Below are 18994 nucleotides of genomic sequence, written 5' to 3'. Positions count from 1 at the left end.
GGCAGATGAAGCCCCATGAAGCACTGAAGCTTTTCATCCAATTGGTTCACCCCAACACGAAGCTTCATTTGCTCTAGCAGGACACCTACTGGACGTAAAAATAATAGCTGGCATGAATTTGAAGAGTGTGGCATTTTGCACACAGCCTGTAAATGTCAACAACAAAAGGAGTGTGTAAAACATGTATATTGTAGTGATGGCAGTATACTGTGTATATTTATACTGGCAGTATGGGAAATGATTATTTGGAAATGCTTGAAATGGAAATGATCATTTACTGTGAGGTGAGGTGTGGTTGGGGTGTGGACAGTGGTTGTGCTTTTGTAACGTTGAGGTATGGACAGCTACACACTGCCTGTTCACATTTTATTCTGTAAAAACTAAATTTTCACTGCTTTTATGACCTTTTTAGTGGGGAGAACATAGCTAGGATTTAATGATTTAACAAATCTTTTGAATCCTTTGTCCTCCACAATGCTAAATGGCTGGGAGTCCTCAATCACCATGCTGACCAGGTCTTCATCTATTTGAGATTGTTCTCCTGAGGAAAGACAATAAAGATAAAGCACAAATATAAATATCACACACGTAACTTATAACAGTTGTATAATATTGTTATATCATTTAGTAACATTACTGCATCCTATATTATCATTGCATTTGATGGCTCACCTGGTCTTGCTCCACAATCGGTGTCCCCCTTATTCTCATGCAAAGCTCTGTAGTGCCTAAGCATGGATGAGGTGTTGCTGTTATATCCCAGCTCCCTGGCACATAGCAAACACTTCACCTTGTACAAAAGTCAAGACAGCTCAACATAAATTGTATTGCACCATCAGTATCATGAAAATACATCTTCTGTAGAAATTTACATACCTTGTTGGGAGGAATAAGATCAAAATGTTCCCACACAGGGGAGAACATCCTCCTCTTCTTAGCTGGCTCCATTCTCTCCTGACTTTCCTCACTCTCATAAACCTCCAAACGGTCTCCAAACTCTCACTAACCGCAACTCTCCATCAAACACCCACATTTTTGAATGAAGTCTGAGGGGTTTATATCGCTGTCATATCTCGCGGCAAAGTTCGAACCGCTTCCTGAACCAGTCACGTGGTACAGCCAGGCAGCGAGGCTTCGGACGTCATCATTTTCAGCTCCTCCCATAAATGAAGCAAGCCTCGATACGCGCTTCGCGGAAACGCCCCCTCCATTACTCGACACACGCTCCGAAGCCTCGATACAGAACGTCCCATCACTACTGGTATGCATACATAAGTAAACTAAATGTGTGTGCTTACAAATAGAACAAATGTACTTAAACCAATCAAACTAATTAGAAACCAAAGTGTGTTATTGTGTTCAAATGGAGAAATAAAAATACACAAGAGTTACCGACACTAGGGTGTGGCCATAGGTTTGGCCATCACAGTGTGCAAGCTGTTTATTTGTACGATATTATTAGAGATAAAGTATCTGAATTTCAGGAGCGGGACCACGCCTCCAAACACGCTCCTTCTGCTTGTTATCGATGTGTGATCTCCCAGTTCTATAAGTTGTTTGTTCTTGTTTTTCGTGCCCCACTCTTCCTTCCCTTTTCACTTCTATGTATTGCATGGGGATCTGCCAGGCCCGGGAGCCGCCATCAGTCCCTTTCGAGGCCTTCCCCAAACCGCAGCTCAATTCATGTTTAAGCCATTAAAACGCTGTCAAACCTAAATGAGGACGTGGGCCCAGCAAGTGAACACTACATTACATTCATTTAGCCAATTCAACAAACCAGTTTAATATTGTGCAAATTATTACATTCAAATACTGACTCCACTATTTCTAAACGCAGTGAATTAGTGTGCCTTTTGGTCAAAACTGCAAATGAAGAGAAAGATTGCTGAAGATTGCATCAGTGCTTCGGTTTCTCAAACGTATTCAATTACCGTCTCCCTTATTCATCAACTATTTGCACAATAAAAGTGTAATGCATTTTTCTTTGTACTGGACATGTAATGAAAGGTTGTGTATTGCTCGATAAAGTCTTCAGCATCCTCATCCAATAACAAATATGACTAATAATTTGTTTGTTTCCTCTCAATGACCAACTACCCTTTGTATGCAGTCAGTTGGGCTTTTATTGAAGCATGCCTCATATTCTCACACAAGAAGAAGTGACTGCAGATGCCTTCTGGCTAATGGAGTCATTTAGTGGAGAATGGTGGATTGTGTATAGTACTTCTGAGCTTCCATGCTGAGGCTTGCTGGAGAGGACTAGACAGCGAGTAACATTACAGGGTGTAATTACTTCAAGCACCATTAGGAACGCAATAACGTCTGTGCTTTGCAGAAAAGCCCAGTCCAGCATGCTCACTAAATGTGTTTGTGCTTGTGCAGCTTGCTTTATGTGTGTCTGCACAAACAGGTCCTCCTATTCAAGTGATTAGCAAGTAATGAGTAGATTGCTCCAGCAACAGATTCCCTGTTTGCTAACAAAGTGCCAGCTGAGGTAATGACTTGTCACTACAAAGCACTCTGCAATAGCCCGCTGGCAGAGGCCAAAGTGCCACTGTGGATTCAGCAGGAAGGACTCTGTCCACTCTTTAGTTCATAACCCAACTTCACAAGTTACTTTGTAAAGAAATTTGTGAATTTTGTGAACTCTCCCAGTTAGTGAAAGGAACAAAATTGGCTGGAGTTACCAAAAGAATAAAAGATTCTTCCTGAAACTGATGCTGAACAGACAGTATCAGACAGAGCAAAACTAAAGTGCCCAAAACAGTCTGTATATAGAAGGAAACAAAACACTGAACTTGAATTTTATTACTTGCGGATCAGTCGTGTCACAACCCAAGCAGCTCCATCATGTTAGCGTAGCGGGTGAATCATTCCTCTCGATACAGTTTTGGCAGACAAGTCACATTTGAAATTGATTTATTATATAACTACAGGTGGATGTTGGGTGATGGAGGGGCTAAGACAGCAAACAGCGATGCAGGGTTGTGTGTTTAGTATATGACATAAGGACAGATAGGGATGTTGGTGTAGATGACCAGCTCGACTTTTTTGCCTGAAATGTCTTGGAGGCTTCATGCCATTTTTCAGTGAGACTTTTGGGTCTGTAAAAAGTTCAGTGCGGGCAACCATTTTTATTCAGTCTATTTAAAAATGTAACTCTTTCAGACTGAGCTTGTACTTGAAAGAAGCGTTACCTCAGTGACAGTAGGTAAGCACCGACAGTATAAAATACGGATGTAGCCACAGTAAAGTCTTCCATTGCTTTTGGACTCTAAATTTTGAAGCCTCAAAATTAATCTTTTGTCTTTTAATGTTAGTTTTTTGGAGCCAGAAGCTACCATATTTAGAGAGAGCTAAATTGGAATGCTAAATTATTAGCTAATTGCTAGGTTAGCTAAATTATTAGCTAACAAGCTTGGTTAACAAGCTGCCTTCTTTAACTGTAGTGGTGTAAGCAATAGCTTTGTCCCAGTTCTGGTATTAATTTTTCACGAAATCATGGAAAATTTAATTTAAGTATTGACCGGCATATAAAGTAAATGCTTTAAAAGCAAGTGGGGGCACCAGTTTAGCTCACTGGGATGAGCAGGCCCGCTCTCAGCCATACGGTCCTTCCAAGATCCCAACATCCACCTGGGCAGCCCTGGTTCAAAGCCCTTTGCCGCATGTCTTCCCCGCGTCCTCTGCTTTCCTGTCACTCTTAACTGCATCTATCAAAATAAAGCCAGAATTGTTTTAATTTACTTAAAGTAAGAAGGTAAAAGTAGCTATTCTTGTGCAAAGCTAACTGAACCGTAAAATAATATCAGTAGATGGGTTTACTTTTTTCCATTCTAATTATACTCAGCTGGAATCTGAGGAAAAAGTAGGAAAATGAAAAATATATAGGTATTTTCTGTTGCCCACATTGTAGAGGGTGATTTTAACTCTAAACAGGAAAATGTGCAAATGTGCAGTACAACCCCCCCCCCCCCAAAAAAAAAAAAACCCAAAAAAACCCAGCCTGCAGACACGTAACACAAGAGTTAAAATGGGATTCAGCAACGGGCGGCTAAAATTGGTTGTAATGGCTCAGTGTGAGGAAATGAATCATAACTCACAATAATTTCTATTTTGAGAGCCTCGGTAGATTTTCTTAGTGTACAGGCTGTGATCAGCTGACCTGCTGCTCTTTGTGGATGTATACAACTTAATTCAACCAGATGTGAGCAGATGTTTCATGAGCTTTTCATCCTCTACACTGACAGTACACTCTTTATGCTGTCTTTATGAAGGTGGAATCCAGTCAGTGGATCTCAGCATCATCAGCTAAAATTCATATGAATCTCTGCTACGCTTGATGTAACCTTACTGTGACCATGAAACCACAGCCACTGTGCACCAGTCACACACGGTTCTTTACTTTAAATCCATCACAGAACAGCAAACTAACGTATTTATCCTGCACTAACCTGCAGAGGTTTTTCATGCAACCTTTAAATAACAAAGTGAGTCTACCTCAGCTTGCAGCTTGTTTCACAATATGAAAAAACATAATGTCACATACAGACCCAATATTTGATTTAAAAACATGAGGGCTTACATGTAAGCTTTCAATTTCCAGTTTATCAAACACCACTGAGCAGTACTTACCTTTAAATCTAACCTCTCTTCTTCCTCTCCTTTCCTGTCTGTCTTATCTTTCTCCATCTCTCTCTGAAGTTAGCGCTCTTTCTTTTCTCTCCCTGTCAAATACAGCAGCTGGACTTTCAGCTAGCAACACACTGTGCCACAAACTGCACACCATCAGTTTGTGTGTTTGCTGATGTTTGTTGAGCTGATAGAAATGTCGAATTTAAAATGACCTGATATTTAAAAAAGTCACTCGCTTTATGTTCGCTCTTCTTCTGTAAGGCTAGCTAGATGCTGAAGTACCGCAACTTATGGACACCTGCAGTCATTTTGGCTTTGTTTTTTTTAGTTTTTTTTTAACAAATGTACCGCTAAATAACTAGTTGAGATAAAACCCAGTACTTAATGTTGTTTCTCAGCTGTTTCACTTGAGCTGTTCACCAGTTTGGGAAAAAGTTATCCACCACTGCCACTGTGCAATGAATCTTAGGATAGGGTAGGGTAGGTAGGTTAGATAATGCATTTCTAACAATACTGTTGCAAGCTGAGGAATCTTAACAACAAAGCACCCACACAGAGATCGAGCTTGCTGTTCTACCCCAAACAGATAGGGAGCGCTCTTTAATAAACACTTCAGCTATACTACACTGTATACAATAACTGTCGGTGAATTTATACTGCAGCGTGGGGATCCTATCCACAAAGGGCAAAACTGTTCTTTGTACAAAGCTGTAAATCTGCTTTCTTTAATGCCATAAAGCTGGACATTTCTACATGGGCGCTTGCTTTTAGAGCCAGCCTCACGTGGACCTTTGTTCTGGCTGGGCCTCCTAGAAACGTTTTAAAGTAATTTACCCTTTATTACCAGAAATGTAGTTCTGTATGTTGATCATGTATAACATCAGTTATTGTGTGAAAATGACCAAACTACTATTCAGCAGGACCGAAGCTAAATGTACTGCATGTCAGTGGTCCCCAACCTTTTTTGCACCACGGGCCGGTTTATGTCCAACAATATTTTCACAGACCAGCCTTTGAGGTGTTGCGGATAAATACAACAAAATAAAACCAGTAGCGGTACCAAAAAAAAGAAGATTTATTAATAACACACGTGAAAAGACCCAAGGAAAACGATTTTTTTTTTTTAAAAATTGAGGTTTAAAAAACCCTAAAACCCATAAATTTCACACCCGAGCCTCAACTCTCGCGGCCCAGTACCAAATGACTCATGGACCAGTATCAGTCTGTGGCTGGTGTGTTGGGGACTGCTGCTGTGTATGGCAGGAAGAATCAACCAATTGGCACTAACAGGAAACTCTGTGTTAGAATGAGATGTTTTGCTTTCATGTTTATTTCAATTAGACTTTGTCGCTGATTATTTTTCTAATACCGTAATTAACCTTTTTGAGCAATTACCAGTTTTTAAAATATTTTTTCTGTTCCCAGACAATGTTTTCCATTATAAAACAATTAGCTGTGGTTAGGTCACATACTGACAGCAGCAATAGAGTCAGACTCAGGAGCAGCTTTCTTGTTGGTTTGTCTTCCTTTCATCATATTTTGCCACACTGACATGTTTATGAGACAGGAAGCTGCGTACTGGTGATATTTATGGGAGTAATAACAACATGATAACAGCTATTTAATGACAGTTGAAATGGGTGTCATTAGTTTTCAATTGCTTAATTTTCTCTATCAGTTAAGTAGTAGAGGCAGTTTTTTTTTTCTTTTTTTGACATGTTATGTTTAATATGATCGATTTTTTTTATGATTATAGCCTGACAAGAGACAAAGCAAGGATTGTGATAAAGCCTAAATAAGAAACAGAATCATTTCCATCTGTGTAAATGCTGTAGTTACTACAAAATACTGGAAACTGTCATCATGTTCAAATGAAAACTCAACTCACTTAAAAAAAAAAAACCTCAAAAAAAGTTTTTCCTCTCCTCAAAAGAAGGAATGCATTGTGGAGTAAATTACATATCACAGCATTGCTTTGAGAGGATTATTACAATTTGCAGGATTAAAAAGATGCTTGGTGTGTGGCCTTGTTAATTGCTGTAATAATGCTGATTCAAGGACCTCTCACTTTGAGCGTTGGCTTTTACTCAGAATTTACATAATGAGGACGAATGGCTTGCTGCATAGCTAATAAAAGATAAGCTGAACTTTTTGAGCTTTTTCTTGTCGCTGCTAAAATTGCAGATACAAAAGAGTCACGAGAAATTAGTGATCTAAAAAAGAAAAACAAAGAATGAGTCCAGCCATCATGGTATGCTGCTCGTCACAGCTGTTTAATCAGCGGGAAGTTTTCCACTCCATTACTCACTATGTTCTTTTTTTTCAGATGTTACGTTTGTGTAATAACCACTCACTTATGTAATCTGCTTCACCTGCATTTAATTCCTGATGAACTGAAGTGTTAGGATGGAGGTGGATTAATGCCAATGGCATTTTTGCGCCACGGACCGGTTTATGTCAGACAATATTTTCACAGACCGGCCTTTAAGGTGTCGTGGATAAATACAACAAAATAAAACCAGTACCAGTACTCAAAAAAAGAAGAATTATTAATAACACACGGGAAAAGACCCAGGGAAACCAAGTTAACGATAAAAAAGTAACAATAAAAACCCTGAAAACCATAAATTTCACACCCAAGCCTCAACTCTTATGGCCCAGTACCAAACAGCTCACGGACCGGTACCAGTTCGTGGCCCGGGGGTTGGGGACCGCTGACTTAAATGACCCATAAAGCATTGGTAAGTATTGAATATGAAATGTTACTTCCCTACCTTTTTTGTAGAGTAAAAAAGGTCAAATTGGATTGGAATTGTCAAATTGTCCTTTATCACCTAAACAGATTTGTTTTAAATAATGAAATAAAATGTAGTCTTCAGCTTAAAGGTATACCCTCTAACGTGGGTGACTGCATCGGTGAGATGAAATGTGTAAGGAAAGGCCTGGTTGTGTGTCGGTGTGCATGTTTGTGTGTGGGTCAGAGAGTGAGAGATAAGAGGCCGGTAGTGGCTCCTGACTGAGAAGATGGACTGTTATGGCCTCATTGATCTAGATCTCTCACAGGGAGCTCATTCCAATCAATATAGAGAGAAGTGGGGAACGGTGCTGCTGCTGTTTTGGACCACCGCCCCTGCAGTATCTGCTCCGTCTGTCCTTCTAACTCTTTTTCTCACTCACGCCGCTTTCATACCACCCACCTAATTCTCCTCAGGCTATCACACAAGCAAATATTTCCGCTTTTGTTTGTCTCTTGTTAGACGACCTGCTGTGAGAAGATTTTTTTTAATCAAGATTTTGATGCTGTATTTATTACTGTGATAGAACCTTTAGTGGAGGTCGCACTGCCTGCCACCGCATCACCTTTTCTGCTTCCCTTGATCACATAACAGTTTGCATTGGCACACTGGATGTTCCTGTTGTGTGCATAAGAAACAAAAACAAAGGTTGCAAAAAAAGTGTTTATATGTTTTAAGATGCAGAATTCTGTCATACTTGGACAAATAGGTTGAAAAGGGCTCGATTAAAGGGAATAGTCTTGATGTAGGCCCAAAGCATCCTTTTTAGGTGTCCCGAGGCAGGGGATGAAAGAAAAGACGTAAGCATGTGCTTTCCTGTTCCCTTTTGTCCCACTATAAGTGTGAATCTTTATGTGGAGGGAGAAAAGGTGAGACTTGTTGATGCAAGGGTGGGCGTGGACGTGTGTGTGAAGGTGAGAGAGGCACAGAGTGTGAATGAGAGCACTGGGGGAGGTGTTTTAGGGGGCCACTTTGGGTAAGGACACTGCTGAAAATTGAGGAGAGCCGACTGCCTTTTTATGTGCGTGTGCATTTGTTGTGTGGCAGAGAGGGTGTTTATGCGGCTGTTTTGTCTCACCTTGCGTCTCAGGTGGGATGCGGGAATGAGAGAGTGGCTCACGGTGGGCTGCGGACAAGCAGATAGAGAATAAATCAATAAGGAAGTAGCAAAGCAAGAAAATGAGGGAAGAAAGACGGGAGGAGGGAAAACAATTTGGTTGTCGCTGCGGAAAAGACAGGCTGGAAAATCCGTCTCGTCTCAGTGCCATGCTAGCTCTTGTATTAGAGTAATGTACAATCATTTTGAAGCCAGCCTGTCAGATAGTCACATTCCACAATACCTGCTTAGACGAGCAGCTTGGCAAAGTAACATTTTGGCAGAGGTGTTAGCAGGAGATAACTTTTAAAATTTCATGGATGAAAGAAACAAGTAACACTGGTGACCTTTTAGTTTTCCCATGTGGAAGGTGTACCGCCAAGACTGCACCGCAGTACACCACACTGCAGTCTTTTACACTCTGGCTTTCTGCTCCCTGGTGACAAATCAGCAAGGTTTTGGATGTAATCCTGCACACAAACCCTGGAAATTTACATGGACTTGAATAACAGTGTGAAAACTTCAGGGACCATACTTGTAACTTTTTTATTGTTAAAAAAAAAAGTTAATAAGCTAATATTTTTGAACACTTGAACACAGACAAATGAATTTCCTCTCAGTTAGACAGTTTGTTTTATGTCATTTTGAGTGCAGTTTCAGAAGAGATACTGTCAGAAATGGCACCTACTGACAGTAAGAAAAAAATAAATCCTTAATTTCCTTAGATTTTGCTTCCTTACAAGACTTTCTAGTCATGTTTTAAAGTAGTCTTCAGCAATATTTCTCCAGGCTTCCTGAAAGTTTTCTTTGGACATTGGCTACTTTTTGCACACATTTGTGATCCAGTCCTTGTAGCTGACCATTTTCAGAGGAATATTTTTGCTAAGCCACTTGTTCAGGGATTAAAAACGGAGCTAACTCAAGGAATGAACCAGTGCTGCGTCTACACTTTGCAAAGAACCAGTTTTAAATTGTATCTTTAGGCGATGTTATTACTAGCAGCCTGTCGCAAAAACACATTTGTTTGACTGTCTTTGCTTGAATCTATGAAAAATGCCAAATCATGTTGACAAGCATAAAATGGTTACTGTGCACCAACGATGTGATTCCTATTAGCCATTTGCCAGGGTCTTTTCAGTGTCAGGTGCAGTGTGGTCTTAAAAAATTTGAGGAAACTGGACAAGCAGAGGAAAAAAGTGACAAGTGTTAGGCCCCCAAAAATAATATCTAGAGCAGATGAACAGTATCTGCAAGTCATAAGAAGCCATAAGAAGAAGGGAAAAATGCAGCAAAGGACATGCGAGATGCATCTGGACCTTCACTTAATTAATCTGCTGTTCACTGAAGCCTCATCAGAAATGGTCCCGGTTGAAGGTGTGTGGTAGATGAAAAGGCAGGGCACAACCAAACAAGAAGCTTTGAATGTCCTTCAAGAAGCCCAGAGAACTATTCCTGAAGACTATTTAGAGACATGACAAGATTGCCTAAGACAGCTAAGGCTATCTGTGTTGAAGAATAAAGTTCATTTTACCAATTATTGACTTTCAGACTTATTAGAATTGCAAAAACTCTTTTTACATTTAAATAGTGTTTTGCATGTTCCTATAAATCGCTGCACCTATTTCCCATTTTCCAAAGTAAAGTATAAAGAAATGAGGGGTGGCTTGAAACTTTTGCACAGTAGTAGTTACCATGTTGCTCCATTTTGGTAATCACCAAATTAGAAGGGGTTAATTGATTATTAGAGCTTTAATTTAAAAGGGGCTTTATCCCATTAAGATGTGTTTACTTTTAACTTTTTTAATTTAACTTTAAAACTTTAGCCAAAAGTTGTTTTTTGTGCCCTGGTGTGAGTTTTAGGTCGACAAGAAGAAAACCCTGATAATGTCAATGGGTTTGGAGTCGGCATTATAAAATCAATGATGGAATTTGAAAGCATTGTTTACTCGTCATGGAGGGTTTCACCAAAGACAATAACAATTTGTATCATGGGAAGTGGTGCCTTTAAAGCTTGACAGATATAGGGAACTAAAGGTCACATCTCATATCTCAGCCACTGCCACACCAATATAGCTTCTTTATCTAACTGTTGTGAGTACTTTGCAAGCACAGTAGTAAACTGTATATCCCTCCAGATTCCATATAATATCTACTTTACTTTGTGCTGTTTCACACCATTGAAATAACTGCTGATTGGCACAAGCACCTTCGACCTTTGGTGTAGCACATTCAGCCGGTGCACGGCCTGAATAGTTTTAAAAAGCAGCAAACTAGGGCCCAATACGGATAAATCCATTACATGCTATTGCTACAACCTGTTTTACCTGAGACAAGTTTGATTTGTGGACTTGCACTCATACCCAGGGTGAGAAATTTTAACTGACATTACTTTCCAAATTTAGATTTCCATACTTGCCTATCTCTGTGTCAAAAAAGAAACAGGATCCAGTCTGTGGGCAGAATGAGCACAGCTTGAAATACCACTCCATCAGCAGAGACCTTTGATGTCTGATGTTCTTTAATGAAACATCTCACTCACATCACAGCACCCTATTAAATCCCACTCATACAGGGAGACAGGTAAAGAGTGAGAGTAAGAAAGCCAGATCAGGAGACCGCTGACCTTTGTGTGCATGCGTGGGAGAGAGTGTGTCTTTAAGAAGTAGAAAAAGAAAGGAATAAAACAACACTGGCATCAGACGCACCATGAGTTCAAAAATCTGATTTCAAAACAACTTTATTGCAGTTCTTCGTTATATAAAACATATCTAGTTACATCACAGCTTGTTTTGTGTACAGTGTGTACTAAAGTATGAAGAGTCAAAATTAAATTAACTTTATATTTTGATTTAGTTTACATCTTTATCATACACTAGTGGGTTCCACTAAAAAAAACAGTTTCATTGCCTGCAGACAGTAATGCACACAGTGCAATAGTCTGATTAAACAGCCGTCATCTAACTGGACCCATGAAAAGAAGGCAGCTAAGCAAGGCAATAGAAAGAAGCCCTAATGTGATAACATACAATAGCACATATCCCAGTAAGTGCACAGTGGTGGTTTTATCCCAATAAAATTCCCAGACAAAGTTGCAAAAACCTTCTTTTTTTTTTTAAACTACATTTAATAGTTTAACCAACAAGTAACCAGTAATGTGTGATGTTACCATCTCTTTGTTTTTAGTTGTGAGCACTTGAGCAGCCAGCTGCATAGAGCCAACATGAAAGGGCGCTTGTTCTCACATCAACTACTTTATAACTGTTGGAAAGTAGCATCATTTATGGTTTTACAAGATTTTGCTCTGTTTCAAAGTCTTGCGCTTGACTCTCTCTTTGCATAAAGAGTGCTTAAGTTTCTACGTGACAACAGCAGCTAAGATGGCGAACTAATTCATTTAGCATCAGATTGATAATCTGAAAAGATAGCGAGCGTTAACCTTTGACTCTGGATATGACAGTTAATCAAAATGCAATTGTAAGCACACAGAAATTGGACCAAACACCAGGAAAAGCATTGGTGGAAAAATGTAAATAAAGGTTTAAAAAGTTTAACTTGGATTTAACTTCCATGGCTTGTTACCTTTTTAGATTCCCATCACAAAATTAAAAAGGGATTTAATTTTGTTTTATATTATCTTTCTGAAATTATACTGTATGAACATTACATACACAAAATTAATGCTCATTAATGAAAAATAACGTTAAATAAAGCTTTTTAAAAGCTAAAATGTTCATGTGTTTTAAGATGTCTGACAGAAAAAAGGTACCAATTATTGCATTAGTTACATTTGTGCGTTTGGTCATCTATAAAAATTTCTCACAAGACATCCTGCACATATTTCTCTGTGGTCTACCATAGTGGACATGATACAGCCACCAATCTCTGAGTAAAAAGTTTAGCGTATAGTTGCTATAGTTTGTAACTGGTTGCAAAGAGGGCAACCAAGAGCTTTTTAGCAGTGATTTTCTTTGGTTGCAAGCCTGTACTTTTCATGATGCCAGCTTTTTTTTTTAAAATAAATATTAACTCACTGCTAGCCAAGCGACAAAACTCGCAAAAGTGCAAAGCAAACCAGAAACAAAATATTTGCCTTCATAGTAAAAGTGCCTCAGTGCTACAGCAAACACATTTAATTAAGTGCAGATTTTCTTTACAAGGTCAACAGCTTCAATTTCGGTTCGTATCATACTTTTAACGGCCTTACTACCGCTTGGAGAGTAGTTGGCAAACTTGCATATTCCATGCAAATTACCGGTGAACGATATCTTCTACCTATCAAAGCACTGCTAAGGAGGTTTTGTCCAGCTGGTCAGGGATATCTTCCCTAGTGACTGGTGGTTTCCAGGGTGTCACTAACTGATCTCCTGGTCTGTGTGACTAAGGCTTTATTCGTTTGACCCTATGTTGTAACCATAAATGTCACACATCCAAAATGGGGGACAAACAAACATCCCACTGTTAGTGATCATGTGTCTGCAAAAACCTCAGTAACAACAAATCTGAAGCATCTCAACTATGGTGAGACACCATCTGAAAAATGGCAGCTATGAGCCCCTAAGTAATAAAATCCAAATTATCATCATCACTGGCATCTTCACACACGCACGCACGAATCCCGAAGGACCTGCAGAAAACCCACTTTTACTTTAATCACATATACATGGACCCTCATGTATTATTACCATACACACAGTTTTATATAATCACTGTAAAAATAAAAGCTTCTTCTTATTTGCTGGCGACCGTTCTCCTGTGATATCAAGACCAGCTTGACCTCAAACAAAAAGAAAAAAAAAGAAAAAAAAAGGAAAAAGCTGAATAAGAGCAATTTCAAAGCAAAGCAATACATTATCTCTAATGATGTTAACAATGGATAATTTTAGCTAATCCCAGGTGATGATTAAACTGTTGGTAGTTTAGCCAGAGACGAGCAGAACTCAGAGCCACAGGTGCAGCGCAGCGGTGCTCAGACACACCAAATCACTTAGCAACCACTTTGCCTTATCACCCAGCAGTCACCGGGGTCCTGTTAGTGTATTAGCAGGGTACTCAGTCCTTTTCATTAGTGCCCCTGGCTCATATCTGCTTCCACCTGGGTCACAGATGAAATGATTTTTTCCCCCTTTTCCCCCTAAAAGGAGAGATTTGTTTTTTCCTTTTAGCCTTGCTACTTTTTTCTCTACTCTTTTCAGTTTATCAATGTACTTCACAGGGATTATTCTTCATCCTTCTTACAGAGCTGCATCTCCTTGGCTCTCTGTCCATGCTGTGTAGGGAGAAATCCCATTTATATTCTCCTTCATGGCAGGGTAAAGACCTTCTGGGATAGTTAAGTCCAGTTTCATCTGTTTGTGCGTGTGTCTGTGTGGACTCCCCTGCTTCAGATCCTTTGAGCTTAGACATCTTAATTTCCCAAAAAGTACAAATACAAAACCTGACATTTTGGGTTTCAATGTGGCAGCAGTAGGCACATTATATCTCTGCTTACTTCAAGCTCTATGAGGCAATTTTGTACCTGAAAAGCCCCAAATGTCAAAGGGGAAATGACTAGTTGACTTGTGATGAAACTTTTCCTTGGATTTAAATGTTCCATCCTCATAATGGGATGCTGAAGTGCTTTTTAGCTTTGCATTTTTCAAATAACCAATGGGGTCAGAGCCGACCCCATTGGTTTTCTAGGGAAACCATGGGGTCAAATTTGACCCCATGGGTTCTCCAGGGTTAAATTTCATTCCCCCCTTTTTTTTTGCATGGATAGGAGGCAAGGAGACATCAGCATTTAGGATTTAAACTGATATGACGAATGTGTTTTTCCAGGAAACTGTGCCAAGTTCAACTAAGTTGTTTTTGAACAGTTAAATGTCCTCTTCAGCTCTCAATCCACTGACTAGTCTGTGGTTGGCTCCAAGGCACTGAGGGTACACGGGTCGTCCGACACACACTGCTGCTGCTGCTGTTCCTCAATACCACGGGCAAACAGCCTGATCAACTGGCACTGGACACTGCAGAAATAAAGACACACACAAAATGCACCATTTAGCCTGAATAACAAACCATCAACTTAATGACTATGTTCTTTTCTGTGAGACTTTACTGCCCATGTGGCCGCAGAAGCAACGGAAACCTTTAAAGTGCCGCCTATGACAGATGGAGTATATGCACAGAAAAAAAGCTGTAAAATGGCCAGTGTGTTGTACAGTCTTAATTACTACCTGTGCCTTTTTCTCCTAAATGATACCTATATTTACGTCAGAACACCTGCTGTTTTCTTGGGGGCGTAAGCAGCAGTTAATATAATGCTTTATCTCTAGATTCTATTTATACATGAAATGAAAACACAAAATCAAGCAGAGGCATCTTCAGGTTGTAATTACATAAAAAGGTACCTTAGCTTGTTTGTAAGTATTTGTCTTTATCACAGTTGTGCCTTCAGTTTAACTTTCGCTAAAGATGTACTTCCTACATCGCACTCTTTTTTTCCCCCTCCAACTTTCCTTCCGTCGCACCCGGGCTATTACCATTTATTATCCAAGCAGCACTCTGGCTGGCTCACTCCAAGAACGATTAGTGGCGAGGAAGAGGCAATAAAAGGACGGACTTCTGCTTTAATTAAAGGGGAGTAGCCTTTTAACATGGGGAGGGCCGTTAAATTAGCAACATTACAGCGCCATGCATCATTGGCAAAGTACAATGGAGCATGAAATAAATGATGCGTCAAGCAGTGCCACGCCGGCTGTATAGAGATCTGATAGCGGGGAAAGCTGAAGTGTGGACAGGGCCAGAATAATGAGGGGGGCTAATTCCATTGAGTTGCCAAGATTGTACAGCGGGGAACAGTGAAAGACTCTCCTGACCAGAAACTATTGGACACTAGTGGTGCTAATGGCACTGCTGCTCTCGCTTCTGTCTCGCCACACAGGAGGACATCTTTATCACCAGCCCTTCTTTTATATTGACAATTTAGCTACACACAGAGTATTGTCGTTGTTAGATCTTTAAATCCTCTACATGTTTTTTCCTGCTTTTTCTTTCCAAATTCAAGTTTTCTCATATAACTCCTTAGCATCTAGCAGACCACTAGAATTATTTAGCCAAAATAGTAAAACTGTAGATTTGGGCATTATAGTTTCTTTGCTAAAAACCCTTCCTTTTGCCTGTACCTCTAACCCTAGATGGGTCACTGACAGATATTAAAAGTTTGGATAGCTTGTAGCCAAGCTAGCATTGCCATGCGAACATGTTATCAGCCTAATAAGTCTTCGGTCACTTAGGCCAGCGGGCCATGGACCGATACTGGTCCGCGAGTCGTTTGGTACCGGGTCACGAGAGTTGAGGCTCAGGTGTGAAATTGATGGTTTTCAGGGTTTTTTCGTTATTTTTGATCGTTTTTATCGTTAACTCAGTTTCCCTGGGTCTTTTCCCTTGTGCTAGGAATACATTTTCTTTGTTTTGGTACCGGTACTGGTTTTATTTTGTTGTATTTATCCGCAACTCCTTAAAGGCCAGCTCGTGAAAATATTGTGGCGCAAAAAAGGTTGGGGGCCGCTGACTTAAGCCTGGAGCCCAGTTGGTAAGTCCCTGGCAATCTCCGCTAACTAGGAAAAAATGTGCATTCCCCAACCAGTTTTCTACTTGTCGAGTAGTTTGGTATCTTCCATGTTAACTAAAGTGACTGCAGCTAACTCCAGAAACCACTTGCAAACAGTTGAGGAAAACTCTCCCGACTGATGGTTGCCAACTGGTCTCCATGCCTGTGTGACTAGAACCTAAGGTCCATGTTCACCATCCTAAAACTCAGTCCACTTAAGCAGTCATCACTTTGTCAACGGCAGCTGCTCTTTAGAGGACATTTAGAGGATCTCGTTAGTTAGGTAAACCTTTTGTATATTGCCCACCCTCTAATATGCCAGTCAAAGGTATTCTTTGCTTGCACTGTTAGACACTTCTAGGTCTCTGGTCATCAGTCTGCTGACCTGTTCTGGCATGTAACCATGCTAATGTTTAACAATTCTCACTAAAAACAGTTATCTAAGGCTGATCTGAATGTCTCGATCTTTAATGGCTAAAATCCAGGATTCACAGAAGTCATTGGGATCAAGGAACATGCATGTCTGAACAGCTTTTCACAGCCATCTACCCAGTACCTTTAGGTGTTTCAAAGCCATAAACGACCAAGGCGAAAAGGCAAAGTCACGGTCACCCAAGTCCACAGGCTTTTTTCTACGATTTCAGTTTAGATCAAAGCAGCGGCTAAAAGTTGTACATCTGAGTTTTACTTCAGTGCACTGTGAATACAGAGTTGTCAGGCATACAGAACATAATCTGTTTCTACTTACGCTTTAAGACATAATACTCAGGAACATTTGGGGCAATTTAAGCCAAGATTACAGCTTAATACCCAAAAGGAAAGTCTTTACCACAAATATCCAGCCATGATGATGCAATAGGTATGAGCCCCGCACGTATTTCAATACTTCATCCATTATACTGTTCCTACAATATTATGTGCTTCAATTCAGAACCATTTGCCAGTCGTCATCTATGCCGAGTGATCCAGGCCCGTCTTTACCGCTCCGCCGCACAGAGTTCATTTTTAGTGACAAGCTTCATAAGACGGTAAAAAGAAGTTATCGAGGTTTGCTCCTCTTTACCAGGCAAAGTAGAGTTTAAAAGCATTAAAATGTCTAATATATGAGCAAAACATTCATCACAACTTATAAATAAAAATGCATTTTATTGTTTTTCCAGTGTTTGTTTCCCCAAGTTTGAGAGATTTCTTTTCTTTTTTCATTTTTTTTAAACACCTTAGTGTATTCCAGGCAATTTCACATGTTCACTGCAGTCACCAAATGTTTCTATAAATCACCCAGAGGATCTTATACGAGTATGCAAATATGCATCTAAGTAGACCATGTAACTGTACTGAAAGTCTTCCTTTTGGGGTTTAACCTCTTACCACAGAGGTTTCTTTGGTCCGGATATTCCCAGGTATTTAACCCCTAGTGGGATTTTCCCCTTGGAGGTGGTCCTCAGAGTTAATGACCCACCTTGTAATCATTTGAGTCTCGGAAGGGGTGTCAACATTATAGGTGCCACCTATAACGCTGCCCTGAGAGTCTGAGATTAAGACTACCATGACCTGGATGACATCATTCCTCACCTGAGCCAAATGCAGTATTTCTACAAGTAAGACCTTGGTTGAATCTCTTATGATGCCTCGTAGCGTACGTCGCACAATTGTCTGTGCAGTCACACATGATTCTGTTGTCATTTACCTGACTTGAATGGCAACCTCAGGCAGGATCTCCCCATCGCAGCTCCAGCTGCCGAGGGGAGTGCTGTAGCCAGTCTTTGTTGCAGGCTCGCTCAGGTCTTCCAGTGAAACCAGTATGTGGCGCTCTGGCTCGAAGCGAAACTTCCTCACCCGGTGGACCTCTACAAAAGGGTGGTCAAACTGGGGGAGAAAGGCAGACCCACATGAGAAATGATGAAAGGGGAGAAGACGGACAGATAAGATAGACAAAGGAACAGATGTTCTCACAGATGCTGCAGATGTTATGCTCCCGGATCACCTGTAAAGGTTTCAAAGTGAGCAGCTTGAGAGCCGACACAAGAGCTCATCTTTGTTTTAGTGCTCGACTAAATCAACGTTTCTTCATTCAGAGTCACAAGGAAATAAGACGTACTGAACAGTGAGGATGGAAAACAGCATTTTAGAAAAGAATTTCTAATTAGAATTTCCTCATAATAAGTGTCTCCACCAAATTTTGAACTACAGCTCAATATATAATGTATAAATGCTTGTCTAACAACAATAAATGAATGATTAACCCTTGATTATGGGGAACGGAGCCTTCAGTCGCTCTGCTCCTTGGCTCTGGAAATCTCTTCCTCCAGCAATAAGAAATATAAACTCTCTTCCTGCATTTAAGTCACAGCTCAAAACATCTGTTCAAACTGGCTTATTCGCTTTAGTGCTGATTTTATCTGTTGTCAAGTTCTGTTTTGCAATTTTAACTTATTTTATGTATTTTATGACTGTTGCTCCTTTTATTAATTTTGTTCTTTTGTAAGGTGACCTTAGGTTTTTGAAAGGCACCCTCAAATAATATGTATTGCTATTATTACTATTATTATTAAAGTTTCACAGAGCAAGCACATCTACTATCACATGTCCCGTTTTTCCTAACACATGATAACATTATAGCCATAATGATTTACTGACATTTTATTGGAAGTTAAAAAACAATGGCATGAACAATCTTAAGCTGTTTTACTACACAACCATCTGTAACCATAACAACTGTTAAACACTGTTCTCACTGTTACAGTACATCATAAAAAAAAAAAAATCCTCATAACTCCTGTCTACAGTGATCAAAATTTATTCAACATTCATTAACAGAACACTAAACAGACAAAGAAATGCTTATGGCACATTAGCCTGGTCGTTCAAAGAGGTTGTAGA

The 18994-nt window shown here is 40.0% G+C and overlaps 1 protein-coding gene and 1 long non-coding RNA gene across 2 annotated transcripts in view; both read right to left on the bottom strand.

Annotated features, from left to right (window-relative positions):
* Positions 1 to 352: 352 nt before the first annotated feature.
* LOC145421490 (uncharacterized) lies at positions 353 to 790 on the bottom strand. Its single transcript, XR_013902859.1, has 2 exons — positions 673 to 790; positions 353 to 541 (listed from the first exon to the last, which is right to left on the bottom strand). It is a non-coding gene; the product is annotated as an uncharacterized LOC145421490 (long non-coding RNA).
* Positions 791 to 11233: 10443 nt separating this feature from the next.
* The window catches only part of cerk (ceramide kinase), a 53688-nt gene continuing 45927 nt past the window's right edge, over positions 11234 to 18994 (bottom strand). Inside the window, exons 12-13 of the mRNA XM_026147524.2 lie at positions 17802 to 17980; positions 11234 to 14528 (exon numbers count right to left, since the gene is read on the bottom strand). Of these exons, the coding sequence (XP_026003309.2) occupies positions 14414 to 14528; positions 17802 to 17980 (294 nt within the window). The 3' untranslated portion in view covers positions 11234 to 14413. The remainder of the gene's footprint in view (positions 14529 to 17801; positions 17981 to 18994) is intronic.

This window comes from Astatotilapia calliptera, chromosome 17 (genome assembly GCF_964374335.1).
Source record: "Astatotilapia calliptera chromosome 17, fAstCal68.1, whole genome shotgun sequence".
Lineage (NCBI taxonomy): Eukaryota > Metazoa > Chordata > Actinopteri > Cichliformes > Cichlidae > Astatotilapia > Astatotilapia calliptera.
This window is presented reverse-complemented; position numbering and strand designations above follow the sequence as displayed.